General features: G+C 35.4%; 1 protein-coding gene across 1 annotated transcript in view; it reads left to right on the top strand.

The window, feature by feature from the left end:
• Positions 1-26,151, top strand: part of NDUFAF2 (NADH:ubiquinone oxidoreductase complex assembly factor 2) — a 57,916-nt gene that overhangs the window by 18,190 nt on the left and 13,575 nt on the right. Inside the window, exons 2-3 of the mRNA XM_030968298.1 lie at positions 16,434-16,523; positions 25,612-25,652. Of these exons, the coding sequence (XP_030824158.1) occupies positions 16,434-16,523; positions 25,612-25,652 (131 nt within the window). The remainder of the gene's footprint in view (positions 1-16,433; positions 16,524-25,611; positions 25,653-26,151) is intronic.

Raw genomic sequence — 26,151 nt, 5'->3', positions numbered from 1 at the left:
GAGGAGAAGAGTACAAAGGATACTCCTCCTTGCATAGGAGTTTGAAAACAAAGTACTCTGTAGTCGAAGTGAAAAGTAGAAACCTTGTAGAGGGTCTAAAGACACAACTGAGTTCCCATGGTTCCTGACTAGATAACCAATCTTAGCAGCAGTGTTACAAATTTGTGAGTAGAGTAGAATGCATATGCCTTGACATGGGGGAATTATGTTGTTGTAGTTGTGTCTGAATGGCAGATTTAGCAGCATGGAAAATCAGAAAGATCATACAGAAAGAATCTATACATTAGAGAGAAATCCTGAGTACCAAAAAAGAAAGGAGGAGAATGATGGCATTGATCATGAATATGTGAAAGGGAGGATAATAAGACCTGGTTTAGACATGCAATTTTTATAGGAAAATTATACATGTGTTGGAGAAGCCAGTGAGAGAGAGAGATGGTAAGACAGAAGGAGGCAGGACTAAACTCTTAGTAGAGAAGAATTTGTTTCTGTATATAAGATGGGTGAACATTGATAGGAAATTCAGCAGAACTGTGGAGGATGCTTAGCAGTAATTTGAATCAGAAAGAAATAGTAAAAGTGATTGGATTTATGTTGTGGTATCTGTACAACAAATACTTGTCTGAAGAGTGTTTTTGTTGCAGAGATTGCAGTGTCTCCAGAGGTGAAACACAGGAAGGCAAGCAGGGATGAAGGACAGGCAGTGCCATGAGGCACTTGCCCTATAAGTACTGCAGGATAATTATTAGTTACGTATTTCTGAGTGTAACTGTTAGAACCATTGCTGTAAATGCAGTAGTACACTGGAGCTTTTCTAGCTCATCTTGGTGATGAGACAGAAAAAGCAAGAAGCCAATGAAGTAGCATAGAGAGAAAATGCAACACTAGTGAGAAAGAGGGTGTTTGTTTTTGGTTTTTTTTTTTTTGAAAGCAGTATTGTTGACAGACTTTATAGAGATGTCATGAAAGGCCAAGTCAGTAAGCATTGACAATAGGGTGAGGTGGAAAAGGGTTGGATCAAACCAGAAATTTTCCTCATAATGAATATAGTTAAAAAACAAATGGAATTAAAAGGACTGGAAAATTTTAAAGGCACTCTTTCGTGGGAGCTTTATTAATGTTGGATGGTGATTGATATTTGTATTGTATTTGTATTTATAACTGATTTTTGAACTAATAAAACATTTCAGAGGGGGAAAGTGAGTAGAAATGTATCGGCATTTGAGAGTTAGAGGAGTATCATGCTGCAGTGTTTTGTTCTTTTTTTTCCTCTGCTGTCTTGGTTTGACACTAAAGGTGAACCCTTCAGAATGAGTTTCCTCCATTTATGGGTTCAACCAATCCCTCCCTTTCCAATCCAATTGGTCCAACCAATTCCATCAGTAAGGAAAGAATATGAGTAGATACAAATGAAAAAGTACCAGTTACTAACAAGCAGAGCAGCAATGGTCAGGAAATTACAGCAAATAACTACAGATACAAAATTACAGACTCCTCCTAAACAGAGACACAAAAGATCGTTTATTGATGACAACTACCAATACGAAATGTGGGTGTTTTCCCTCAAATTAAGCCATTGTTTATTAGTCTTTAACATTTAGTTTAAGTATTGCATAAATGTATAATGTGATATAATGATGTCAGCTCAATCTCTGCAGCACTCATTATTTTTGGGATTATGCACCTCTTCTTAGAAGGCAGTGTCTTTCAGTTTAATTTGAACTATATTTTAAGTATTGGTCCAGTTAACAAACAATAAGAAATTCTGTCTATTCAGTTGTGGAGAACGTTTAATCTTGGAAGCACATAATGATTTCTAAAACTGACAACATATTCCATTTTTTTGGGTTTTTTAAGTTTTATTTATACTAACGTGACTCTTGGTACAGTTTTGATTCAGAAAGAAGTGATTTTATATTTAAAACTGACCTATCTCAAATTGTGAGTTTTTTTCTGTCAGTTCTGTGGCCCTACAGGGGCCACATAAATTATGATATGTGTGCAGTATTCACTAATATTCATTCTCTCTTTTTCACTTGCCTCCCCCTCATACCATCAAGCTGTGAAAAGTATAGCAAGCACTTTGCATAATTTTAGTTACAATTCACAAGTAGCAATAACATTTTACCCCTTTTGACTACCCAGCTCATCTGTAGCCAGCATATATCTGAATAGCTGCACATGCCTCTTTTTCTCAGGGTTGTTTCCCAAGGCGTGTTCTGCAGTTTGCCTTCTGTTGTGCTGAAAGACCTTGCAGACAATGAAGGCAATATTTTTGTGAATTTGGAAATTTTTGTGTTCTTAGATGGCGGTTTGTAATTTACTCAGTATTGCTTTATTTTGAGTCTTTTCAAAAGGCATTCAGATTTATTTTTTAAGAGTTATTGGCAGACTGAAACTTTTATGTTACTGTAAAGTTCACACAGTAGGTAAAATCATCACTATTTAATACTTTAAAGTGTTAGTGTTTTAAAATAATGACGTTTTCATCATCTATTTAGTGTTCTAAAAAATGATGTTTTCATCATTCTGTTACATATGAAATCATATGTAATAGAAGACCTCATAACTACTTATGAATTGAAACAGTTTATAGGAGGTAATTTCTAGGCAAGAGTGGATAGTCTGCATGAATAAGATGGCAAACTCTTGGAGTGACATTGGGATAATGGGGTTCTGATGCATTTTTAAGTGAACAGGCATGGATGCAGAGATTCTGATGTGTTTCTGTAAAATACTGAGCTATTTCTGTGCAATGAAGTTCAAGAATGCATTGGCTCTGGATTTGGATCTGTAAGTATATATGTCTACCCATATCTAGTTGGACTAAATGAAATTATTTCAATTAGATCATCTAAACTGGGGAGAAAAGAGAAGACTAGAAGGAAGATTGAGCTGACTAAAAAAATTATGACATTGCTAATTAGGAAAACATACAGCATAAGGAAGTTGGCCAAAAGGATAAAAGGTGACAGAGTTGGCTCAAAAGAAAAGATGCTATTGGATGCATCTGAAGATCTGTGTAAATGTGATGAGTAAAAAATTGCTGAAGATGAATGAGGACTGAAACACAGTACTTAGTTCTATGTAGAGAAAGAGAACCTGGAGCTTGTCGTAAAATGGATGACAGAATGCAAAACATATTTAACGTGGAGAATAGAACTATTATTCGTTAAGATATTTTTTAAAGTATAATAAAGACCTAACAAATACCGTGTTGGCATCTGAAAAACAACAAAATAGTGGACTGAAAGGAAAGCGATTGGTAGTTTCTTCAGTATAGTAAGTGTTTAGATAGTGTAACTAATAGATGCTTCATAGGTGCTAAAGAAAATAAAATGGTGAAAAAAATTGTTAGAAGATAACTTGCCTGATGGAAGTATAGGATATGATGTTGGATTAGTCTGGTGGATACCACCCTCTGTCATAGACAGGACTTCCACTGTTTGCCTTCAGAAAAAAAGGTGGATCTCCTATGCTTGCCTCTTTTTTATTCCAAAGGTGTAGAAAGCCCTGGATGGGAGAATCCATACAAAGTCCACACTTCAGTTTTCCTTTTCAGTGCTGTCCTTTCAATACTTTCTCTGTAGGACAGTACTACGAACCTGCTCTTTGTGATGCAGATTACAAGAGAAATTAAACTTAGACAGACTTTAGTGTCTCTGTCTGCATTGTTGGCTGCTAAGTTCTGTAAGACTCATGCCTTTGTGGGAGGGAAGTTTTCACAGAGGAGATGCAATGTCATAGGAAACAACTGTGAAACAGTTTTTTGATGGTAGTTGGTTAGCTGGGTTTTTTCCCTTTGTCAAGAGAAAATAGGCAAATAACAAAGCAGTTTGAGCTAATCTTTGTATAAGTGAAAGAAAAACATTAAAACTTGTGCTGGTTTTAGTGGGGACTAGGAATGCAGTTGTAAATATTAATGAACATGGAAGGCTAGGATTTGATGGCAGATACCTAGAAATTGTTCAGTGATTATATTTTTCCTTTTACATCAAGCTTTAGAGAAGTCTTATATTATGTGCACAGCCTTTTGAGGTTCTTTTGGTGATTCGAAATTCTTTTTGTTGATCATCTCATTGATGGAAAACATTTGAAAATTACACTTAATGTATAGAATAACAGAAAAAGGATAATGTTTGCTTGATTATGCATTAATTAGCATGGCGTCACTCCAGATGAGGCTTTTGAGGCTATCATAAATAGTGATACTGGAGATCACTAAGCAACACGATTATTCTTACAGTTTTCCTAATGGTTCAAAGGTCTGGAACACAAGCATTAAAACCTGCATACAGCTTTCTATTATATTGAGAATTTTTTTTGGGGAGGCTGGATATTAGCCATGTTTTCTTTTAAAATATAAACATTGTGTATGTTAGGGATAATGCAGTGTTATTATAGATGCCATTATCTAAGCAATGCTTATAGAATTCTAGAAGTGAATCAGGTTTTGCCTGAGGGACAAGCTGACATTTCCATTCACTTTTTAATTTCTCTGGGACTTTACTGGGTTAATATGACAATTTTTCTCTAGGGATCCATCAGCTGATGGAAGTACTGTGATTATGTTTCCTTCTCTCTCAGTGGTAACAACTGTAATGTTTCTTTTTTCTCTTCTTTCTGGTGTGCAAATGCTTTTCCACAAGCTTTTTCTTAGAGAATTTAGGTACAAGGTTATGGCACTGAACAGCTGGCCACTGTTGCAGTATTCTTTGTGTGTCACATCCCTTCTCCCTTGTCAAAGTCCCATAAACTTTGAAGGCCACATAGGACATATGGGAGTTCATGTTCCCAGAGAGGGTGTGTATTTTATGCCTATGGTGAATCAACTGGCTGTCCTCCAAATAATTCAGTTTTAACCATGCATGTGCCTGCTTTGGAAACTATTTATTGTTTGTTTATAAGACTTGGTTAAACTTCACAGCAATTTCCAACAAGATATTTTTCAAGTTTTTTTTTGAATGGAATGATTAGATTACATAGGGGTTGCCTTGCAACAGAATACTTTGGACGAGAAAGTAATGGATCTTTTGTTTTTTTATTATTATTCCCTTCACTTTTGCTTGCTTCCAGTATTAGCAGTGATTATGCTGTATTTTAAAAATCAGCTTCATAAGGTAGTAGTGCTTCCAATCTTTATAAGCAGTCTTGCCATTTACAAACTTTTCTAGTAGTCTTAGGAAGAAGGTGAGAAAAAGGAAATCTTCTATGCATGTATGTGCAGGAGGTGTTACTAAATTAAGAGCAAAGCTTTTAATGTGGGAGGAAAAATAATGCAATCTGCAGGTGATGTTCCTTAATACCATAAAAGTTACAATTTTTGCTTATTTGTGGTACTTCTGATACCTTGCCAAAGTACAAGTTTAGTGTTTTCCTAGGTTATATTGGAAGGAAAAAGAGAATCACACTTCTTCAGTGGCTTTACAATGCAGAAGATGGCATTGGGGAAGTAAATAAATCATAGTAGTTTTTAAAGGATCACAGTTGGCTTTGTATTAATGTGTGTTTTCTTTTATATAGCTTTGTGTGGCTTATTCAAACTGTTTTCAGTGTTCATTTACTTCCCTACGTTTTGAATTACTTTGGTGTTTTCAGTTTTGGTAGGATGCCTAGAGGTTAGCAAACCTGATTGCACACATAAATTGGAAAATTCTGCACTTTCATGGATTCAGTGGAAGTTTAATCAGCGTCCTTTGGAAGTGCTTCAACACCCTGCACTTTACAAGGCGTCATGGCCTAGAACTTAGAAGATATAGATAAAATAGAAGTAATTGCTTTTGAGAAATGGTGAGGTTTTGAAATAATACAAAATAAAATTAAATCATAAGGAGGCCAGCTATTATGTAATGATTAATACAGTTAGGAAGGATTCTTTGTTCCTGTGCTTTGAAATTATTACAAACTCTTATAAGTAGTACTCTCAATATTTTGAGAAATAGAACTAGATTGTCTTGTTATGCCTACCTTCCATTCTGGTAGGTTCTGCAGATAAAAATAACCAAATAATATTCAAGAATCTGTTGTAATGAAAGCTATTATAGTACATTCAGTAATTACCACTCTTGCTACCTACCCAAGCAGAATTTATAGCTAAAACTTGTGACTGGAAACCATGTGGGACAGAACACCTGCATCACTATATAAAATTACTTGTATTAGAGGAGAGATTGGTGTGTGTCCTTGTTTTGCTGTTAAAGCTAGTAAGTGTATGACAGCTAAATGTGAAAGTATCAAGATTATTTGATCTGGATGTTGTAACTCAATAAAACCAAATCAGAGTTCTGTCAAAATAACATTTTCAGCAAAGTTGAGGGGTGTTTTTGTCATGCTGAGTAGGAAACATTCTAAGAATAGCAAGTTTATAAGAGTCAGTTTAGTAAGCGTCGGAAGCCCTGTAATTTTCCTCTGAGTAACGTGCCCCTCTGACCTACTGTTTGCCAGAGCATAATATTTCACCTAACTAGTGCAAGTCCTTCTCCAGCTGCATACCAGCATTCTTTCCTTGGGTATTTTTTGGAGACTAACCTTATTTTTGACATAGACTAGGGCTCTTGCCTACTTATTGTTTTTAAATCAGTGAATTATACTCGAGTTTAAGAAACCAGTTAGGAAAAGTGTGTAGATCAGTTTTGAGGGTTTGGAATTGTGATCAACTCTCAGGTCATTCCAGTTCACATAAACCAGAATGCAGGGCAGGTAACTGAAGGAGGGGGACAGGGAATGTGGAATGACTTAGCTGAAGAAATGATGTTGTGATAAAAGAAGTAGAAATGATAGAGTGATAAAACTGTAGTACATTGAAAGTCTTTTGCAATGGAATTACTCTGTAGCTCACTTTTAGGTTTCTTTTCTCATTCTGATAATGAACTGGAAGTTTGGTGTACACAAAAAAAGATGCCTATTTGAATTTTCTCTAAACTGAAAGACAGTCTTGTGTTTTAGAATGTGGTATTTGTACGGAAACATCCAATACAATGTCATTCTTTTCAGTGATGGTGAAGTGCAGTTCAGTAAACCCTTCACCCATCCCATCACAATATTTATCCCAGAGAGAAGAAAATGAACAGAAAGTCTCTCAAAATAAACAGAAAATAAACAGAAAGTAGTTCTCAACTACATGAATAGATAATAGATGAATCATCATTAATAGTGAATTTCTTTCTGTGAATATTTCTTACTTCCTTTCTATATAATAAACAGACTAATTAATTTGCTTGCAAATTGGTTGTGGTATTGTTTTATAGATTTCATGTCAATGCCTACAGAAGAGAGAAACAAATATTTATCTAAAGCAAAATATTTGAACTGATATAATATACTTGGTAAGCTACATGTGCCTCCTAAGCTACTACAAGAAACAGTAGTTGAATGAGAAACTTTATTTTGTTTCATTGTGTTCAGGAAACAGTACAAGACTCCACTAAAGTTTTGATTTTTGTAATTTAAGCATCTATTTTCTGTTTTCCATCAACATTTAATGTAAATTGGGACTTAGAAGAAATGAGCTATCTCTATGAACTATTTTGACACCACGGGAAATTCTTTAGGTTCTATTGCAGCTACTTGCTGGGGGTTTATCTCTTCAAAATACTGTAAAATGCATAGCAGGTTCAAATAACTGATTTGAGAATATTTGGCGTGTTTTGAAGGCCTTTCTATTTTTCTGCTAAAAAGAACAAATGGGATTTTATTTTTTATGTAAAATAAAAAAGAAACAGATAATCTTTATGGGTTATTTTTAACCCCTTCAATGTCAGAGTTGAGATAATGAAAGGGAAAATTACTTGTCTCAATCTGGCAGGCACTACATCTGGGCTGGCTCTATTTTAGTGCAGCTCAAATTCTAACATGGGAAAATTGCAGGAATTTACAATTCAAAGTGTGTTTCATCAGGGAGAAATCCACAGATTGTTTTGACACTCAGTTAGAAATTCAGCATGAAGATGGATGTCTCATGAAATTTGCAGCTGCTGATTGAATTTATATTTCCATAAAGGCCATCAACAATAGCAGCCTGCAGGGGAAGTGGGGGGAAAAATGACAAAACTTGTGAGGCTAGCATTTTTTCCTCAGTCCTATAGTAACAAATTGCTTGTAATAAGATCCGATCTGACCACCATTAAAGAGAAATACAGGCAGCCAGGAAAGATTTTTCAGTTTAACTGATTTGAACTAAAGATATTTGAATTTTGATCTTTAAATACACATGCAGTCATCTGTGCAGTATGTAAAATGCAACTATAAATCAGAAGTGTCCTTAAACTGAAAGACTCTTACCGATAATTGCAGAAGATTTATCACACATGTGATTTGATTGTATAATGAACTCCCAGGGTAGAAAATGAACAGTATTGAAATATACTAAAATAGATTATCTTTTTAGGGGTGAAAATCTCATCTTATCTGTGGCATGCTCCCTCTCATTCATACACATACATAGATAGGAGATAATGTGTAAGATTTGGATTTATTTGTCTGAGTAACAAGTCTCATTATGTTTGTCATTTACAAAAAAAATCCAGTTACAAGAAACAGATTCATGTTATCAAAACAAATAGTAAGAAATGCTAGTGTGACAAATAGTATGGTAGAATATAACAAATGTTATCTTCTTCGGTTACAATATTTTATATATTTCTATCCCTTTCTGATTTTATGGAATAAAGAGGGCAGGAGAAGGAAAAGGTCAAATATTTCTGAAGTATCTTCTTTTTTAATAGAAGCAGTAAAGCATTAAAACAATCATTGTTGTCAATCCATTGACAACTTTGTTTCTGAATATCTGTGCATCTTGAGACTGTGGAGAAGTTCAGTGTTGAGATGTTTTCTATAATCTTGATGTTAGAGATTTCTGCCTGTAGCTGTCAATGCTCTACAAGGCAGCTACACACACCAAGCTGTGTCCAGAAGCCTTTTCCTCATAGTTTGTAGTCTGCATTGGTGCCATCCTTTGCTGCAGTTAAGGAAGATCAACAAATATGAGTTTTGACATCAGGAGGCACTCAAGTGTTGCAGAATCTAAAAAGGGAATTCTCTGCAGCTGGACAATGGAGAATTTAGTATGGTGAGACACAAGTCATGTGGTTTTGATACTTAAGAATTAAAGTGCTTGTGTGACATCTTAATACAAAGACATAGGGATCTTATACCTTAGCTGCTCACACCAAAAAATTAGCTAGAATGCTAATTAGGTTAATTTGGCAACTTTGCAATAATGAGAATCTCTGTGTCTTTATTTCTAAGAGTTTGCATTTTAGACATTAAATTGATAAAGCATAATAGAGTAACTGTTTTTAATTTTACTACCAGTAGTAGGTAGTACTACTTAGGTACCTTCCAGTCTTTAATATATAAAGAAATGAAATTTGTTTATAGAGTTTATAAGTATCACAGCTTGTGTTTTTGGTGGCTGTAAACTCTGCGTGTCAAACATTTGTATTACAGTTATTACAAGCTACACAATTCTAAAGGTCACCATCCAAAAGTGGTCATTTTTTTCTTTCTCTGACATCAGGGTAAATGCTTTCACAACTTATTGACAGCTATTACAATAGTTGCCCCTGGTGCAATGCTCTTAAATCAATGAGCACTCAAATAGGTATTGAAGTACTTGATGATTAGGTACCTACCTACACAGTGTAAAAGCACATAAACCTCAGTTTTTTCTGTTTAATCTACAATTTAGTTAAGCTGGGACTGTGGAATTAGAACTCTCAACTCTGTGTTGCTTTTTGTGTATGCATTTGCTCATTCTAACTTGAGAAGAGACCACACAAAGTCTGAGAGTTGAGTAGAAGAATAAAATAAAATAATGGGTTGACTCAGATGTAAAAAGCTTCAACTTATGGTTAGTCCTTGTTCTCAGCTGTTGCACTTTAAGGGTTTTTTTGTGCTTAGATTAGGTTTTAAAGCAGATCAGGTATTGCTGCAATTCCTGGGTATGTGAAGACTTTTTTTATTTTTTCACCACCTACACCACTCTGAACCCACCAAAATCAGCTAAACTATGTGTTTTTTTCCTCCAGATCAGTGTTGCAGGAAAGTACCTTAACTAATGGGTGCATGTGCACAGGCCAGCTTGAAGAAACAAACTTTTGAAGAGAACTTTGAAAGTAACCTAATAATGTAAAGCTAGAGGGTAATAAAAAAACCCCAAAACAACAACCTGTTGAATGGTAAATGGTTTTACATTACCATTAATCAACTAAAATATTTCTTACTAGTATGTGTTGTTTAACATTGTTTTAAAAAGTTTTAAAACCTTTGAAATACTTGTTTAATTTAGAACTCTAACCAAATAAACTAAACATTCTTTATTTCTATGTAAATTAAAGATGCCATTTTGTAGAAAAAAGAAGAACATTTAAGGCTCTTGAAATGTTTGTAGGATATGCATATACATGAAGTGGGTAATACATCTCAAGGACACTAGCTAACTTTTCTTCAGAAGTTTCACTATTGGGTTGACTGTGGCTGAAACACGTGTGTTCTTTCCTAACCTCGACAATGAAAAGCAAACACAATAAAATAGAAGTACCAGTATTCTTTAATTCTTCAAGTGCGGTACAGTATTAGCTGTAATTGTGTTCAGACCTTGTATGAGACTGAATTTTCTTTGCAAATCTCACAGCTGTAGTCCTTTTGTAAAATTCATTAAAATATTCTAACCCCCAAAAGTAGCATTAGTACCCTGAGAATGTATGTGCAACTAGTTGTAATAATTCTATTTATTCTGGAAAAAGTAAAAAAGTATTCTGGAGATGGTAAATGAGTTTTTGCAAAAGCTTCATTGAAAATTCATTTCTAATTGAAATGTAATGAATCATCCAAACCAGTCCGTAATACTGCTGTGTTGTCATACTGCAGAATGGACGTTCTTCACAGCTGTGACTTTCTTTTAATTTTATTTACAGTTCATACTCTTGCTGTCATTTACCCGTTTCTCTTCCCTGTATCACTGCCTTTTTGTCTCCCTGCCTTATGTTTTTATTTATACGAGTACAAGTTATTGTGCACTTTCTATCAACCTGCTAAATTCCCTTTATACATGCTAAGTTCACATTTTAAGCCATTTCCCATACATTTACAGAATAAATTAAGCGCCTCATTCTTGGATTTGTTCACATTTTGACAGTAATTGATAGAAAAGCATTTCTTGAGTCTGATGGACCAAAAGAACGGTTGGAAGAAAGCTTCTCTGTGACAGACCACTGTGCTTCCATCAGCTCTCCAAGGAACTGTCATTTGTACTACTATCGTTTGCATTTGTGTTCCCAAAACAATGTAATGTTGTGTAATTCTAGTAGGCTTATTGTAGACTCATTTACAAAACAGTGCTTCTTTTTAAAGACATGGGCTTCACAGAACATAAGGCTTTCCAATGAGCAGGGAGTGGGAACTGGTGGTGCTGCATCCTGCAGCCAGATTAAGGGAGCCCAGGGGCTACAATGGCAGTGGATATTTAGCAGAAGGATTTGTCTGTCCCTTGAAGGAAATTGTTTCTTGAACAAATATTACTTAATTTAAATGCCACACTCTAAGACACAGCAGGTTTTCAAAACACAAGATTTGTGTGAACATACATGAACTCCATGGGCACTTATCCCAGAGAAAGTTACTGACTTTGTCAGCTGACAATCCTTTTGGGAAGTGAAAAGGGACTGTGATGTTTGTAGTGTATGTCAGTCCTTTTCTTTGACAGTACATGCTCCCAAGAATTGAAGCAATTTCCCTGGCTTCAAATTTTCAGTAGAAGTCTGAGGAAATGTGTCTTCCTTTGGGAAGAAATTAGTACTTGCAGGCAATTCTGGAAAGCCAAATGTATTGCTGTTAAAATGTAAATATAAGTAGCAAAATTGAAACACAATTCTTGACTGTGAATGCCTGGTATTTACAGCTCTTGTGGACTTGCGGAGTCAGCACTTAACAAGTTTAATATTGCTTGATCTTGCATTGCTGTAAAACTGGAAATCACTGGTCTGGTTCATTTCAGGTTAATGGAAATCAGAGCCATTGAACGTCTGTGGCATTGCTAGCTCTTAAAAGTTAAAATGTGTTTCTGTTATGATTTTACAAAGCATAAAATATTTTAGATGATTTCAAGTGTGTTATTTATTGGAGAAAATATAACTACATCTGTAAGTGATAGATGTTAGGTGCAAATAGTTAATATTTTTCATATTTCAGGATATTGTATTTATTTCAGGATATTGTATTTATTTATTATTGAATATAATGAACTGTTGGAAGTTACTAATTTTTCACTAACCAAAAGTTAATTAACCTCATAGCAGTCTAAATTTGGAAAAAAACCCCATAATTCTTTGGGAAAAAGATACTATTTTAAAATATTTGTCTTTCCTAAGTTAAAGATAATTATTGCAGAAACACTGGAAATATGGCCATGAGGTAACATAAACACAATCATCAGTGAACAGACTCTCTCAGCTAAAAATCTATGCAAAGAAAAGATAGTGGTTTCACCAACTAATACTCACCTTTAAAAGGGTTGTCTTTTATAACAAACTTTTTTCCTTTCTTCAGTGGAGATGAAAACTCTTGATCCTGTTCTGATAGTGATGGACTGTTCCTACAGCCTATAGATACATAAATTCTGCAGCCTATAGATACGTTTGTTACTTTTAGAGAAGTAGTTCTTCCTTTGCTTGGTTCAGGTGCTTTGGTAATTTAAGTACTACTTCACATTTAGCAAAAACTATAGTTTATTTGGTGGTTACCAAACAGGAAAGAAATGGGTGACCTGTTACTTGAGTGTTGTAAGATACTGCTGAAAAAAATTTAAAAACCTTTGTTTTGAGTAAGTGAAGTTTATGTTGGGTTGCTGACAAGGAAATAATAGGCTGTTAGTGAATGAAGTAGAATTTAATCTCCTCAAATTACATATCACTTCAGTAAAAAAGTATGCTTTAGAAGTGTGTTTTTCATCATGAAGTTTAGAGCGCTGCTGTGCAAAATGGAATTTAGGCCATTTGCCTTAAATTCACAAAGCTGCAAGTTCAGTCTGTGCATTAAAAAACCCCCAACATCTTAGTGGAGTGTTTCTTCCATGGACTCTTAGCAGGCAGATGTTGCAAATCAGCAAGCCAAAAGAGTCCTGGTCCTGAGTTCTCATGAACATCTGATGTTCATTCATTTTGAATGGGGATTGGTAACTTTCACATGAGTAGTGTGTGAGAGGGAGACCCTATTTGCATTTGCAGACTGCAAAACATGCCAATATTTTACATCTGGCAGGGGCTCTTGTTCAGGTAGCTCAGTTGAGGTACCAGAAACATCCAGTTCCCTGTTCCTGGTTCCATTTCTGCTCTCACTCATTATGTGGGCCATAGTTTGTTTAGCTGTATGCATTGTACAAACTTGTTTGAGGGTTAACAGGAAATCTTTTTCAAATAATGCTTTTGTAAGCAGTGAAAATCAAGCTAGGGCTCCTGAAGATCTTTAGAATAGTGTGTATACTTTTTTTTTCCTCCCAAAATTGGTGTCAGAATAGTAATAATTTGTTCATAGAACACCACAATTTTGGGATTCATTATTTTCATTTGAAAGGTTCTTCAATGGCTTTTTCTAAATGTAAATACATATATATATAATATTTAATGACTGCCATGGATTAACTAGGATATTTTGTCCATAGAAAGACTCTTCCTTAGAAGTTACTGAAAAATTAAAATATTAATTTTATAACATCTGTGCATATCTACTGTTAACCATGGGGTTTTTTGTGAAAATATTACCTGGTTTCTGGTCTCCTTAGAGTATAGATAAGGCTGTAGATATTTAGAAACTGCTTCATTATACATTGGCTACCCCTTTCTGTTTCACTGAGTATTTCCTTTGCTGGATTTGACTGTCTCCTTCTTATGCCAGCAGGCCTCAAAACTTCTGCTAAACACTTTTGTTTTGGGACTTTTATACAAATTCACTTCAGTCATGAAGCATTGACTGGGACTGAAAGGTTTTGAGAAAATATGCAAAGTGAGAAAATATATAAATGTAACAAATGTAAATCCTGTATCACTTGCTGAAAGATCTCTCATCTGCGTAGTCTTCTTGGCCGTTTTGCAGGCTTGAACACTCCTGCAAATCTTGGCTGCTTTGGTGTTCAGTGTAAAATGATGTTGTATCTGATATTCTGTGTTAGTGTTCTGTGCATCTGCTAAATTCTTTCTGAAGTGACCTGCTATTTTTTCAAGATGCAATTGGATATATTGTGTTATGTATATAATCCCAACTTGATGCATTTATGGTTCTTCAGTGTTTCTAGCACCCAGTGGTCACGTGCAAATGAAGTTAATTTTAAAATTAAAACTGTTCTGATGGTGCTATTTTTGTTTCATATGTATGCTCTTAAAAGTGAAGTTTCTTGCATTGGAGTAGCAAAGACCCAAGTATTTGTTTGAAAATATGGGGATGAATTAATAGGAAGCAGAACAGTCAATAAAGTCAATCTTTAGTATGAAAAACACTTCCCTAAACTGTAAAATGTTTTAATTACCTCTAAAGAGGCCTCAGTGTGATCTTCCCTACAAAAGCCTGTGTAAATTATTTGTCAGTGGTGGTCTGCCAAAAAAAACCTAGGGGATATGGCAAATCAGACAGTTGAAGTTAATTAGTGTCATGTGTGCATCACAACTGCAGAGAGGCTTAAAAGCCACCAGCAGTACTCAAAATAATACATTTGGGAAATAATTTCTGAGTTTAGCTCTACAGTGTGATTTGACTGTGGGATCTGGAAGATGAGTTTTTATGTGAGTTTTATGAAAGCTTGCAGCAGAATAAGAAGTGGAATATTTTGTTTAATAATATCAGTATTAAGTGCACAATAACTTGTACTCGTACAAAACACCACAAGTTGTGGTGGCAGTTAGAAAAAAACAGTTCTTCACTACTCTTTCTAATAGTGCTTTATTCAGATGATACTCAAGAATACTCAAGAACAGTTTTATTTTAAAAGGTGCTGTTCTTACAGTAAAGTCTAGTAACTTTACAAGATTGGAGAGGAATGTTTTTTTCTGAGACTTGTATAGGATCAGCCCTAATTAGATACCTCTTCAGCTTTTCTGTAAATCTTCTGCATGGGAAGAAAGTAATTCTGGAGTTTTTGGTTTTGTTTTTTTGTTGACGAACAAAAAAACACTGTTCATCACTGTTGTAGATGAACAGTGTAAGAAATTAAATCATCCATGATGTTGAAAAAAAAATGTGTTACAAATAAGTATCAATCATCTAACTTCCAACACTGATGAAAAATATCTAATTTTGAAGATGGAGGCATTCTGCACAATATTCTTTGCCTGATTGCATACCTTGAAAAAATAAAAATGGTGCATTGCTTAAAAATAAAATATGAAGCTAAAGAAAAATCTTAAAAACGGTATTTCACATTATATACAAGTTCTTATTTTATTGTAATAAATACTTAATAATGAATAATAGTGTGAACTTTAGCTACTAATGGTTCCAAGTCCCAGCTGGTATCAGTTTTAAAATAGGTTCAGTTGAAATACTTGTTGAAAGCATACCAAAGGAATGAACTGCATTAATAACTTCATTATGAAATAAAATATTTTATGCAGATATACTTAATGTTTCCTCAAAAAGTCAAATTTCTCCATATCAGCACCCCAGGAAGAGAAGAAGCTGGTAGAAAGAGCCTAGGGAATACTGTTGGGTTTTTCCCCTGTGAGGGATGGGAACCTTGCATATATTTCCAGAACCAGCTAATTTAAAAAGCAATTTAAAATACTCTTTTTCCATGAAGTAGCATAATATCTGACAGTTGATCTCCTGTGTTCCATCTTACAGTTCAAAGTTTTTTATTCTTCTTTGGTAGTAATAGAATCAGAATGTGGGATGTAGACTCAGGTTCCCCACACTGTCTAGCCTTTCAATATACTGAGTGTTCCCTGTCAGATTCCTACCTTCTGGTTTTTGGTTTTTGACAAAATATTTAGTTTACAGGCAGTTGTGAAAAGTCTCACAAGCACAAGGCAGGTGCCAGTGGTTGGAGATGATGTGGCCTGATGGCTTTGCAAACCTAACCAGTGAACTTTGCTGTTCTTCATAATCAATAGTACAAGTAACTTCAAAATAGAACATGGAAGCTTTTCTTGAAGTTACTGAAATATCATGTTTCAAATTGGCATCTAGATGATAATAATTTTCTCAGTATTTTAATCTTTCATTTTCATCCTGTATGTCATTGCACTCGTGAATAAATACATTATTTTGAGATGATAAGGTGATCAGCAATTATAAATTTATATAGAAATCTATAATATAAAATGCCTATTATATAAATATATAAATATAATTAAATATTTTATATAATATATATAGCTATATAAGATTATATAGAAAATATATAATATAAAGATATGTATTTTTCATTCTTTTTTTTTCTGCTTTAGGGCAGATTATACCAGAAAGAAGATTTGTAGAAGCAGTAAATCATGAAGCGTATCAGTATCAAATTGGTGACTTTCCAGCAGAATGGGAAGGTAAATATTTTGGTTTTATTTCAAGAAAATTTTGCCATTGAATGTAGGCTCTGTATTTTTAAGGGAAAGCCTGACTGTGTGAACAAGTCATTTGTTATCTTTCATTTTTGGTAAGGCAGGCTTTTATTTAACTGCATAACAGTATGTATTCTTAAAGTAGCCTCTTTAAAAATAGGATAAATTTTGTTTAAGAAGTCAGTACTTAATGAAAGTAAAGCCTATGTGGAGATGACTTCTATTAAATGTGAAAGCACTTATGCCTGTGGAGGATCTGATTGAATAACCAGCATGAAGTGCATTAAATAAAATAAAACTTCCTTATTATTCCTTCACTGCAGTGTTAATATGTAGGTCAGTTGATGTACATATTTGTGTCACCAGTGATGGAGCTGCTTTTTAATGGTGTATTTGGTTTCCTATACTCTCCCTTGCGCAATCTAGTAGAGAGTTGGAGAACCTGTTAATAAGTAACCATCTTGTCCAAGTGCTACTGATTAAATTCTTGTCTGAAAATTTGTGATATAATAAACATTTCAGGGAAGTTAGTGCATTTCCTTAGGATTAGCTGATCAGCTCTTAGAGAAAAACAAGAGGAGTATGTGTTGGTCTTTGAGGTTGTTAGGTGCTTGAGCCAAGTGTGGGGTTAAATGTGACTTAAAATCCAGGACTCTGTAGCATAAAGCAAGGAATCCCTGAAATAGTATGTAGAAGCTACCCATTATTCAACATGCTTTTGGGAGAGTAAAATACCTAGACATCTCCCTGAAATTGTTAGGTTTAAAGCAAACAGATTTTAAGCAGTATGTAGTTTAGCTCTGGAATTCCTTGTCATGGACTATTCTACTTGCTGGAAGTTTGCATGAATTAGTAAGAGATTAGAAGTATTGGTGGAAGAAAAATTGTTCTTATGTTATATATACAGATATTACTGTGGTTTCATTTGTCAATTAGCTGCAAATGAATTGAGTCTACAACATGTTTGGAGGAAATGTCTTATACTTGCTTTACCTCATTTTCTTTCTTTTATGCTTGATGCTCTTCCCTGAGGGAGATGATACTGAACAAAAAGAAAACTTCAGGCCCATTATATCCCTTAATGGAGTCAGTGGAGAAATAGAAAACATTCTTACCTTGTTTTTTATCATTGTCACTACACTAATTCCTAGGATTTTTGCTGTGATCAACTGAGGCTAGTATTAGGAACAGAAAGCTTCTGAAAGTGTTTCAACACTATTGGCAGTGTTTGGCAGCTATGGTGAAACCACGGTATCAACAGATTCTGTCTTCTACTGCTGCAGTACCCACAGGGGGTTGGCAAGTCTTGCTCTATATGTTTCTGCTTCTTTGTCAGTCCAAGAGAGCCATCTGCTGAAGGAGAGTAGCAGCCTTTTAGGCTTGTCCTAACAAAATCATCTGGTGCTTGACTGGATGAATGCTATTCATCCAGCTTTCTGAAGGTCTTTTTCCTTGTCCAAAAGTTCTCTAACTATCAGTGAGAGCTCATCTTAGTTCTCTGTGGCCGTCATGCAAACACTGCATCACAGTCACCAAGAAGCATATATGAAGCTTCAGGTAACTCTGCTCCCCTGTGAAGGAATTCTCATCCAGGACAATTTGGTAGTCTCTGTCTGCACTTGTCTGGAATTAACAGGAGCACAACACGGACAGTCAGACTGTCTCAGATGGGTGTGGGCTAATCATCCTTTCCCAAATGGGGTTAGACTGCAGTGTTCAAACAAATTGCTATACAAACCCATTGCTTCGTGCTATTGGGATCTGTGTAGCACTAAAAATCCTCTGCTATATCTCTCTTCAGAAATTTCGCACAAATCCATGGGATTTGACAGTATAGTGCCTTGAAAGTTGCAGATTTTTGGGATGTGGTGTGTATGACAAGACCTTGAAGTCAAATACCATGTACCCTGAAGTATATATGGACCTTGTCTAAAAAGCTGCCGCTGGCAGACCTGAGACACACTTTTCAAATCAAGGCATCCTGTTCAGATTTTAGTGAAGAAGCGATTACCTGGCCAGTCCTGTTGTTATGAGCTATGTTTACATTTTTATTGCTTAACTTCCTCATCTTTGTAACTGTGAGGTTTTCTCTTTGTGATATTGTCAGCAAATACAAATACATTGTCAGCAAAGAATTCACAGAGGAAAGGAAGATTTGCAGTTTGCAGATTGAGTAATAGTCTTTTCCTCTTAAGTACTTGTCCTGATTTTGGCCAAGGATGGAGTTAATTTTTGTAATCACCAGGAGAGGGTGTGGCTAACAGGGTGTGGCCAGAATCAAGATGTTATACAATACTACCTTAGGTCATTGCTGGGAGTAGGGGAAAGGGACTCTGGCTTCTGAGAAAAAGGGTGTAGCTTCTGATTGGGAAAAAGCATGGCTGTGGTCATCTCACATCATCCTTGGTGAGCATTTTGCATGTAAATTACCCTCTCTTTTGTATGCTTTTATTATGAGCATTAATTTATGTTTGTTTTGTTACCTCACTGCTGTTACCAGTAAATTGTTGTCTCACCCCATGATCTTTCCCTTTTGTGCCTCCCTTTCTCCTCCCTGGCCACCCTCAGTGGGGAAGGGTGGAAGAGGAGGGGAGAGGGAGCTAGTGGTTGGCAGTGTGGTTTGGGGAACTTTTGTGGGTGGAGTAAACTGGAGAGTCCCATTCCTCAACTACAACACTGCTGAATTTCTCTAGAAAGAAGAGATACATGCATGCTTTTTTCCCCAGTGAATTTATTAACCAGAAGGGTGTGTAGTGTATACTTCTGAGAGATAAAGATGGGAATTCTGGAAAAAAGGCTAGCCTGTACTTTTTTGTCCTATACTAGTCTAACTTTTGCAAACAGTTTTATGGATGTAGAATTTTAACAAGCCAAAACTGGTACTTCTGCTATGGGTAGAGAAGCTTTTGAAAGACCTATTATATCTTGGCTGCATATTGTGGGGTGTGAGGGATTTAGGATGCTCTGAATTTCAATTCATCACTATTTCTTTTTTGCTTCTTGTAAAAAAGAAATTCTGAATTAGTTAAAATGAGAAGAATGGAAAGTGTAGATAGTTCAAATACTACTATAGAAGCCAGTTATCTGAGTAAGAAAAGTTTAATTCAAGATTTTTAGACACTCCTTGCTGAAATGCTCATTACATTTCTGTCCCAATTTTTTCCTCTTTAACATTGGTCTAGAAGTTTCCCTGGCCCACAGGACCTGTGCTGAACTTTCACTGTGTGTCTTCTGTCCAGATGCTTAAAAATATCCCAGTACATTCTTTCTGTGGGTGTTCACATTATAATTCATGCTATTATGGATGCTGATCATTCCAGCAAATAGCCTGAGACTTTGCTGAAGGAGTTCTAAAATACTTGCTGTTTCCTCTGAACAGTAAAAGATAAATATAAGGTTAGAATCTTATTTGTTATTTCCTACTTTGTTTTCTCTTTGCTTTTGGACTCTGCTGGGCACACACATCTCCAGGTGCCTCCTCTCCAAACCCTGTGTATGTACTTTGACATCCATGGCCTCTGCTTAAGTTTTGGCTGGCTCTCCTTCCTATTCCTCTCAGGCTTTTCACTTTTAGGACTGTGCTGAAGAGTCTGTTGCCTTATCTGCTCCTTTTCTCTGGACCTGTAGAGAGCTGCTTTTACCTGTACTGTCTTTGTTCTGCCAGGACTCAGGGTTTTTTATTTGTGGACAATTCTAAATGGCCACCTCATTTAAAAGCAGTCATCCCAGCACCCTTTCCCTTTCTTTGTTACCCTGCACAACTGTACGACTGACTGTATGACTAGAAAAAGAAACCTCTTATGACCAAAATTAATGAAAGTACCATCCCTGGAGATACTGACAGGCATCACTTGTCTGAGGAGAACTTACATGAAACCAGGGACAAAGGATAGTGTAAGGAGTGGGAACTGGCTGTAGAGAAATTGGAAGAGGGGACAAGTTAAATCTCATTCTGTACCTAAGATATCCAACTTGGACAGCTGGTAACATAAGGAACTGATTCTGGTACTGTGTTTATCAAGTTTTAAACATGTAATAAAGTAAAGGGAGACCAAGTAGAAAGCTATAAAGCATCATCTAGATCACAGACTCAATCTGTGCAAGCTGTTCCTTTGACTCTGGAGAGATTGTTTGTGTACTGATCCTGGGAGTTTAGTGAATAGAAGGGCAAGGGTTTATTCCTGAAGGACTCATCTGGAAATTTTATCCTAAAGATGTTAGTGTTCAGTGCTCTGGAGGATTGAATTATCTACATTCTCAGACCTCTGAATATTATTAAAAGTTCTGGAATGTACATTAAGGCTTCTGTAAAGCTAAAACAGAATCCCTTGTGTTATCCTCAATGTTAGCTCTTTGTACATCTTTAATTTTAATTTTAAAAATCCAAAAGTGTATTTCCTCTTGTACTGTAGTTTTAAATTTAGAATGCAATCCATATACAAATATTTGTATACAACAATAATATTTATATTGCCTGGTTTTGTTTCAGTGAAGTCTCTTATATTTTACTTCAGAGTGTGAGTGCCTACTTTTCCTTAGGCAGTATGGATGCACACAACAGATAACATTTCTGTATTTTAGTTCTGAATGTTCACCTACTTAAATATGTGTGATTTACATCTCCTCAAGACATGTCAGTAGTGCTCATGAGGGGACATCTGAAATTTTACAGCCCACAGAGATTCAGGAGAAGGCGTGCTTCATACAGCATTTAATTGCCATCTACTCCTAATCTCAATTTTCTTTTTCTTGGTAACATTTAGTGATTAATGGGAGTCTTAATTTGCATGTTCACTTTTATGGCCATTGCAGTGTGTTATCTGCCAGTAAGAGACTTAAAGTTCAATGAAAATTTCATGCATACTAATAAGAATGCAAATGAGTGCTGATGAAAGAATGTGAATGTCTCAAGGTAGGAAATGTCCAGCTTACTTGCAAAATTCCCTTTAGACAAAGGTGTAATTAACATGAGTACATCCACATAAAATTAGAAGCAGCAGTTTTCAATGGGGGCAATGATTCATTAGCCAAAGTTTTGAGGTGCAGGGGGGGATGTTTTGGTTGCACTCAGTACATTCATTTTACCTTCTCTGCCAGGTTTAAAACATCTTGGCTGACAATTGTGAAGGCATTTCGTTTTGTTAGCTTGGGGAATGAGAATGTAATGAAAAACTTTTTACCAGCTATAACTGTCAACTTTTAATTAAGTATATATATGTGTGCATATGTTTTTCAAATAAAAGGTAATAAAGCACCTACCTACCTACCTTGTTTCCAGCAACAAATATTTGACTATAGTATGAAGCTGTTGAGTAATTTAAAAATGCATTCACCAAAGGTGTAATGCAGATCATAAAGAAAAGTACAAGAACTTTTTCTTTACTCAGCTGTATACACAGATATATGTATTTTGTATCTGGATATATGCAGATAAATAAAGAGAATGCAAAATGTATAAACTTCAACGTATTATTTACTTGAATTTTGTTAAACGTAGTGCTAACTCAGTAGGAAATCAGTTATATTTTTGTACACCTTCATTCTCCATTTGCTACCATGAATTTCTCTTACATCTGAGTTATGAGGTGTTGGTGCTTTTTTTGAACCATGTATTGGGTGCTCATAATTTTATTGATAACTTAAAAGTCAAGGATTTTAAAGGCTTTTAAAAAATCTCCTATCTCAAAGACAACCACATAAAAACTGGTGAGAATTAAGAGTCCTCCCATTCTTAGCCCCAAAGATTAAGTGGTCCGGTGAATTATTAGGAAAATGTGTTTCTTTTGAAAGACTGATAAAACTATTGGATGCTAAACTGCAGTGTGCTAAAATATACTGAAATCAGATGAAATTTTCTTTGCTTTTAAGCTCATATTTCTTCTTGAGCTTTATGAAGAATATTTGAGAAGTGGATTTGCACAGACAAGTATGATAACATTAAGTCTAACTAACTTCATCTTATGGATATACGAAGATTTTAGTAAATTTTCATACTATATTCCTCCCTCAGCTACATGGCAGTGAAGAAATCTTTCATTTAATAATGACTTTCTTATGCAGTTCATGAGAGATATTAAAATAAATTTACTTGTAGTAATTCAGAAAATAGTATCAATATTTGTGCCAAGTTTTATGTACCGTTAAGCTGAAAAATATTTGTACCCCTGACATTTATTAGAAAACAGAAAGGTTAATAGCTCAAATAAAACAAAGTATTCAAGTGTTGTTATAACTGGAAAGAAAAAGAGCACAGTGTTAAAACTGTGTGCATTTTAATGTATTTAAATAGATACACTTCTATATGGAATGCTTGATACGAAAACTCTTCCTGAATTAACATTTGTTTCTTTGCTTTTGAGTGTTGGTGCTGAGTTCAGTTAATGAATGAAAACGTATTGTGGAGTGGTCCTTATTTCACAGCCTCTGTTCACAGGACATATGGGTTACCCTTCACTGTTTTGTTTGCAGCTTTTAAAATGTGGTAGATAATTAAATTATAAAATCATTTGCTAGAAGTGTTCCATTCATCTGAAAATCATTAGTCAAAGAACTGCTAAAAGTCACAGGTGCTCTTGAAAAAAAATCTATTGTACTGTTTATATTTCAGCAGTACTTTTTGACTGCAGCTTAATTTTTATTTCGAATTTTTCTTTAGGGATCAGTTATTATAAAGATCTGAAATTAAAATGCAGCTGGTGTTTTAAGAAAATACTGGCAATTTCAAATAGAGTAAAGCAATTTTTACATGTTGAGAGCTGTGGGATTGAAAACAGTGGTACTATCCTTCCGTAGGTCAGAAGCAAGTCGTGGCAAGGTAGAAGATGATATTTCGTTGAAAGTAATCTGTTAAATTTGGATGGTTTAAGCTTTACTTTTTATAAGACATTTTGAACTAGTATTTTTCCCTTTCTTTCTCCAGCTGTATCTTTTATTGATTAGTGTCTAGTATACACACTTCGCTGTATCTGAAATCTCTACTGCTTTTTTCTTTTTTCTGAATGACGTTGCCAAGTATTTCAGTAATCTAAAACTGTTGCTGAGTATGGACAAAGGTAACTTCCTTCAGGAGGGAATGCTTATGTGATAAGATAAGATTTTCTTCAATAGCATGGTTGGTTTTGTTACAGAGTGTATGCAAGGCTGCCAGCTGAGAAGTGGCAGTCTCAGTTTAGTCTTTCATCTTACCAGATTTTGCAGTTTGAAGTCCTGGTAGAATTTAAATGTTTGTAAGTGCTACTACAGGTACATGCAAAAAGTTCCAAAGTTCTATAGTTTTAATAGAATGTCACTTAGTTTTATTTTGAATTACATTAATGGGCTGTTTTTCTTTCCACTGACATAAAACTTGCAGGAAGTGTGATGCTAACTCTTCATAGCTCTGTCACTCCTCCACAATGACAATAGATTTGGATCTATTTTTTGTTAGGAATGCTGAGAAGAGATGACAGAGGCTGCTTTTAAGAAAAGTAGTCTGAGAAAGACATTTAAAAGTACATATCTTCAGGAGATGGCATCTGATAGGCAAGAACCAAATGTATTACCTTGCTTCATATCTTTGCAGGTATTTTACCATTAAACTTTACCATTAACCAAGGCTGTTGGCCTTGCTGTCCTGGATAAATTCCAAGCTGTTCTACCATTTCATCTCCCTTTGTTCTTATGTTAATTGGAACCTATTCTCCCTAAAATCAGTTTGCATACTGCTGCTGGTGTTAGTGTTTCACCTTCTGTGTAGTTGCATTTTCAGAAATGAGGTGATGTTATGACTGTGCAGGTTTTAGTGTCTTAGACTTGTCTAAATCATTCCCTGGTTCCCTTCAAAATACAGCACAGATGGTATTAGAAAATTAAAACATGGAATATTTACTTCTTAAAACATTTCTGTATTTTATAGATGGCAACAGGTGAGGCCAGGAATTTGAGTGTGTTATAGCAAAATGTTATTTTTGCTGTAATTTTCAAGCATAGTAACAAAAATCTTAATTGCCCAAACAAACATATGAAATAACATTTTTCTGCATCTCAGCACTTGGAAGTGGCTTTCCTTATGTTTGTCATTCTGTTCATTAGTGGCTACTTGCATTCCGCTACTAATTAATTTGAAAAATATGTGCAGAAAGGACAAATGTCTTGGAAGTATCTGACCAAAAACCAAGAATCTGCCAAGAATTGTGTAGATTAAAACACCATGAAAAAATGCTACAGTTGTGGTATTTCTAAAAAGTGGTGTCAGGTCATTCCTCTAAATAATGTCTGTAATAGTTGGAGCTCTCTCTCTTAATTCATTGACAAAGTGAGACCTGTCAGTGTCTGTGGTGTGGTGTCTGGATTGTTGCCTCCTGACAGTCCAGCTAACAGCAGTGATAGTGATGGGAGCAGACAAATATCCGTGGATCTTATTCAGGAAACCTGAGCCACAGGACAGCTTCGTCACCACTGCTTTCATTCCTCCATTCCTCTGCTGTCTTTTCCAGCGGATCCTTCCCCCAGTCAGAGTACCTGCCCCTCCTGGCAGTGAGCAATCCCACAGAGCCACATGATGTGTTCAGTCCAGGCTCTGCAGTCTCTCAGTCACGTCTGGGGCTGTACCTTTCATATCTGTAAAGGAATTCTACCTGGTAGTAACATAAAAAATTTTCAGCTTTAAGAATGTCTGAACCACGTGCAGGAATCCTTTTTCACCAGAGTGGTCTAAGGCTGTTCTTTCCATCAGTCAGCTTGTAATTTTCTTAGAGTGTACCTCAACTCTACTGCAAGCTCAACAATAAGCCTGTGCCATAAGTCCTGCTTTTTAAGCCCTATTTTGACAGCTAAGGTGGTATGTAAACTGTGCCCAATGTCTCCACGCAGAGGTGACACCATCCCCCACCTCTCCCTTCTCTGAAGACCAAGTATTGAAACAGGAAATAACATCTTGTGCCTACATTTTGGGAAATGACAGGTTTGCCAGGTTGTGGTGGATTCTGTTGTATTTTTTTCATAAATACTTGCTTTCTGTTACAAATTAATAATAATTTTGAGTTTTAATACTGTTTGTGATCTTTGAAATAATCCATTTGATTTTTTTTTTCAGCATGGATAAGAAAAAAGAGAGAAGATCCACCCACAATTGAGGTGAGATGAAATGTCTTTAAATTTTCAATTGAAATGAAACTACCATAATTAATTTATAGTGGACTCATCTGTGCAGTAATCTGCCACTTACGGAGGAGAATTTAGTATGTTTCTTGCCTAATTGAGGAAAATGCATACTGACTAGATATCTAACACTTATCAAAAAGTAAAATAAACTCCATTATTCTTTAGTCATTCTCTGTATTAATTCCTTTATGATATACATAGATTCTTTAAGATGATTGTAACTGTTGAAGAGTCTCTTCAATTAAAAAAATTCTTAAAATTACTGCTATAGCTTTTTAATTAATGTAAGGTTTTTTCATGGTAGTTGATACTAAAATGTGGGTTTCAAACCCAGCTGCCAGTGGATTTATCAAAACAGGAAAACCAATTGCACTAGCATTTTACCGTGCTAATGCTACGGGGAGTTGCAGCTATGTCTTTTTCCATAAGAGAAAGCAGAGAAATGTCCCCCAGTGTCTTTTATGCTGATGAG

Source organism: Camarhynchus parvulus, chromosome Z, assembly GCF_901933205.1.
Source record: "Camarhynchus parvulus chromosome Z, STF_HiC, whole genome shotgun sequence".
NCBI lineage: Eukaryota > Metazoa > Chordata > Aves > Passeriformes > Thraupidae > Camarhynchus > Camarhynchus parvulus.
This window is presented reverse-complemented; position numbering and strand designations above follow the sequence as displayed.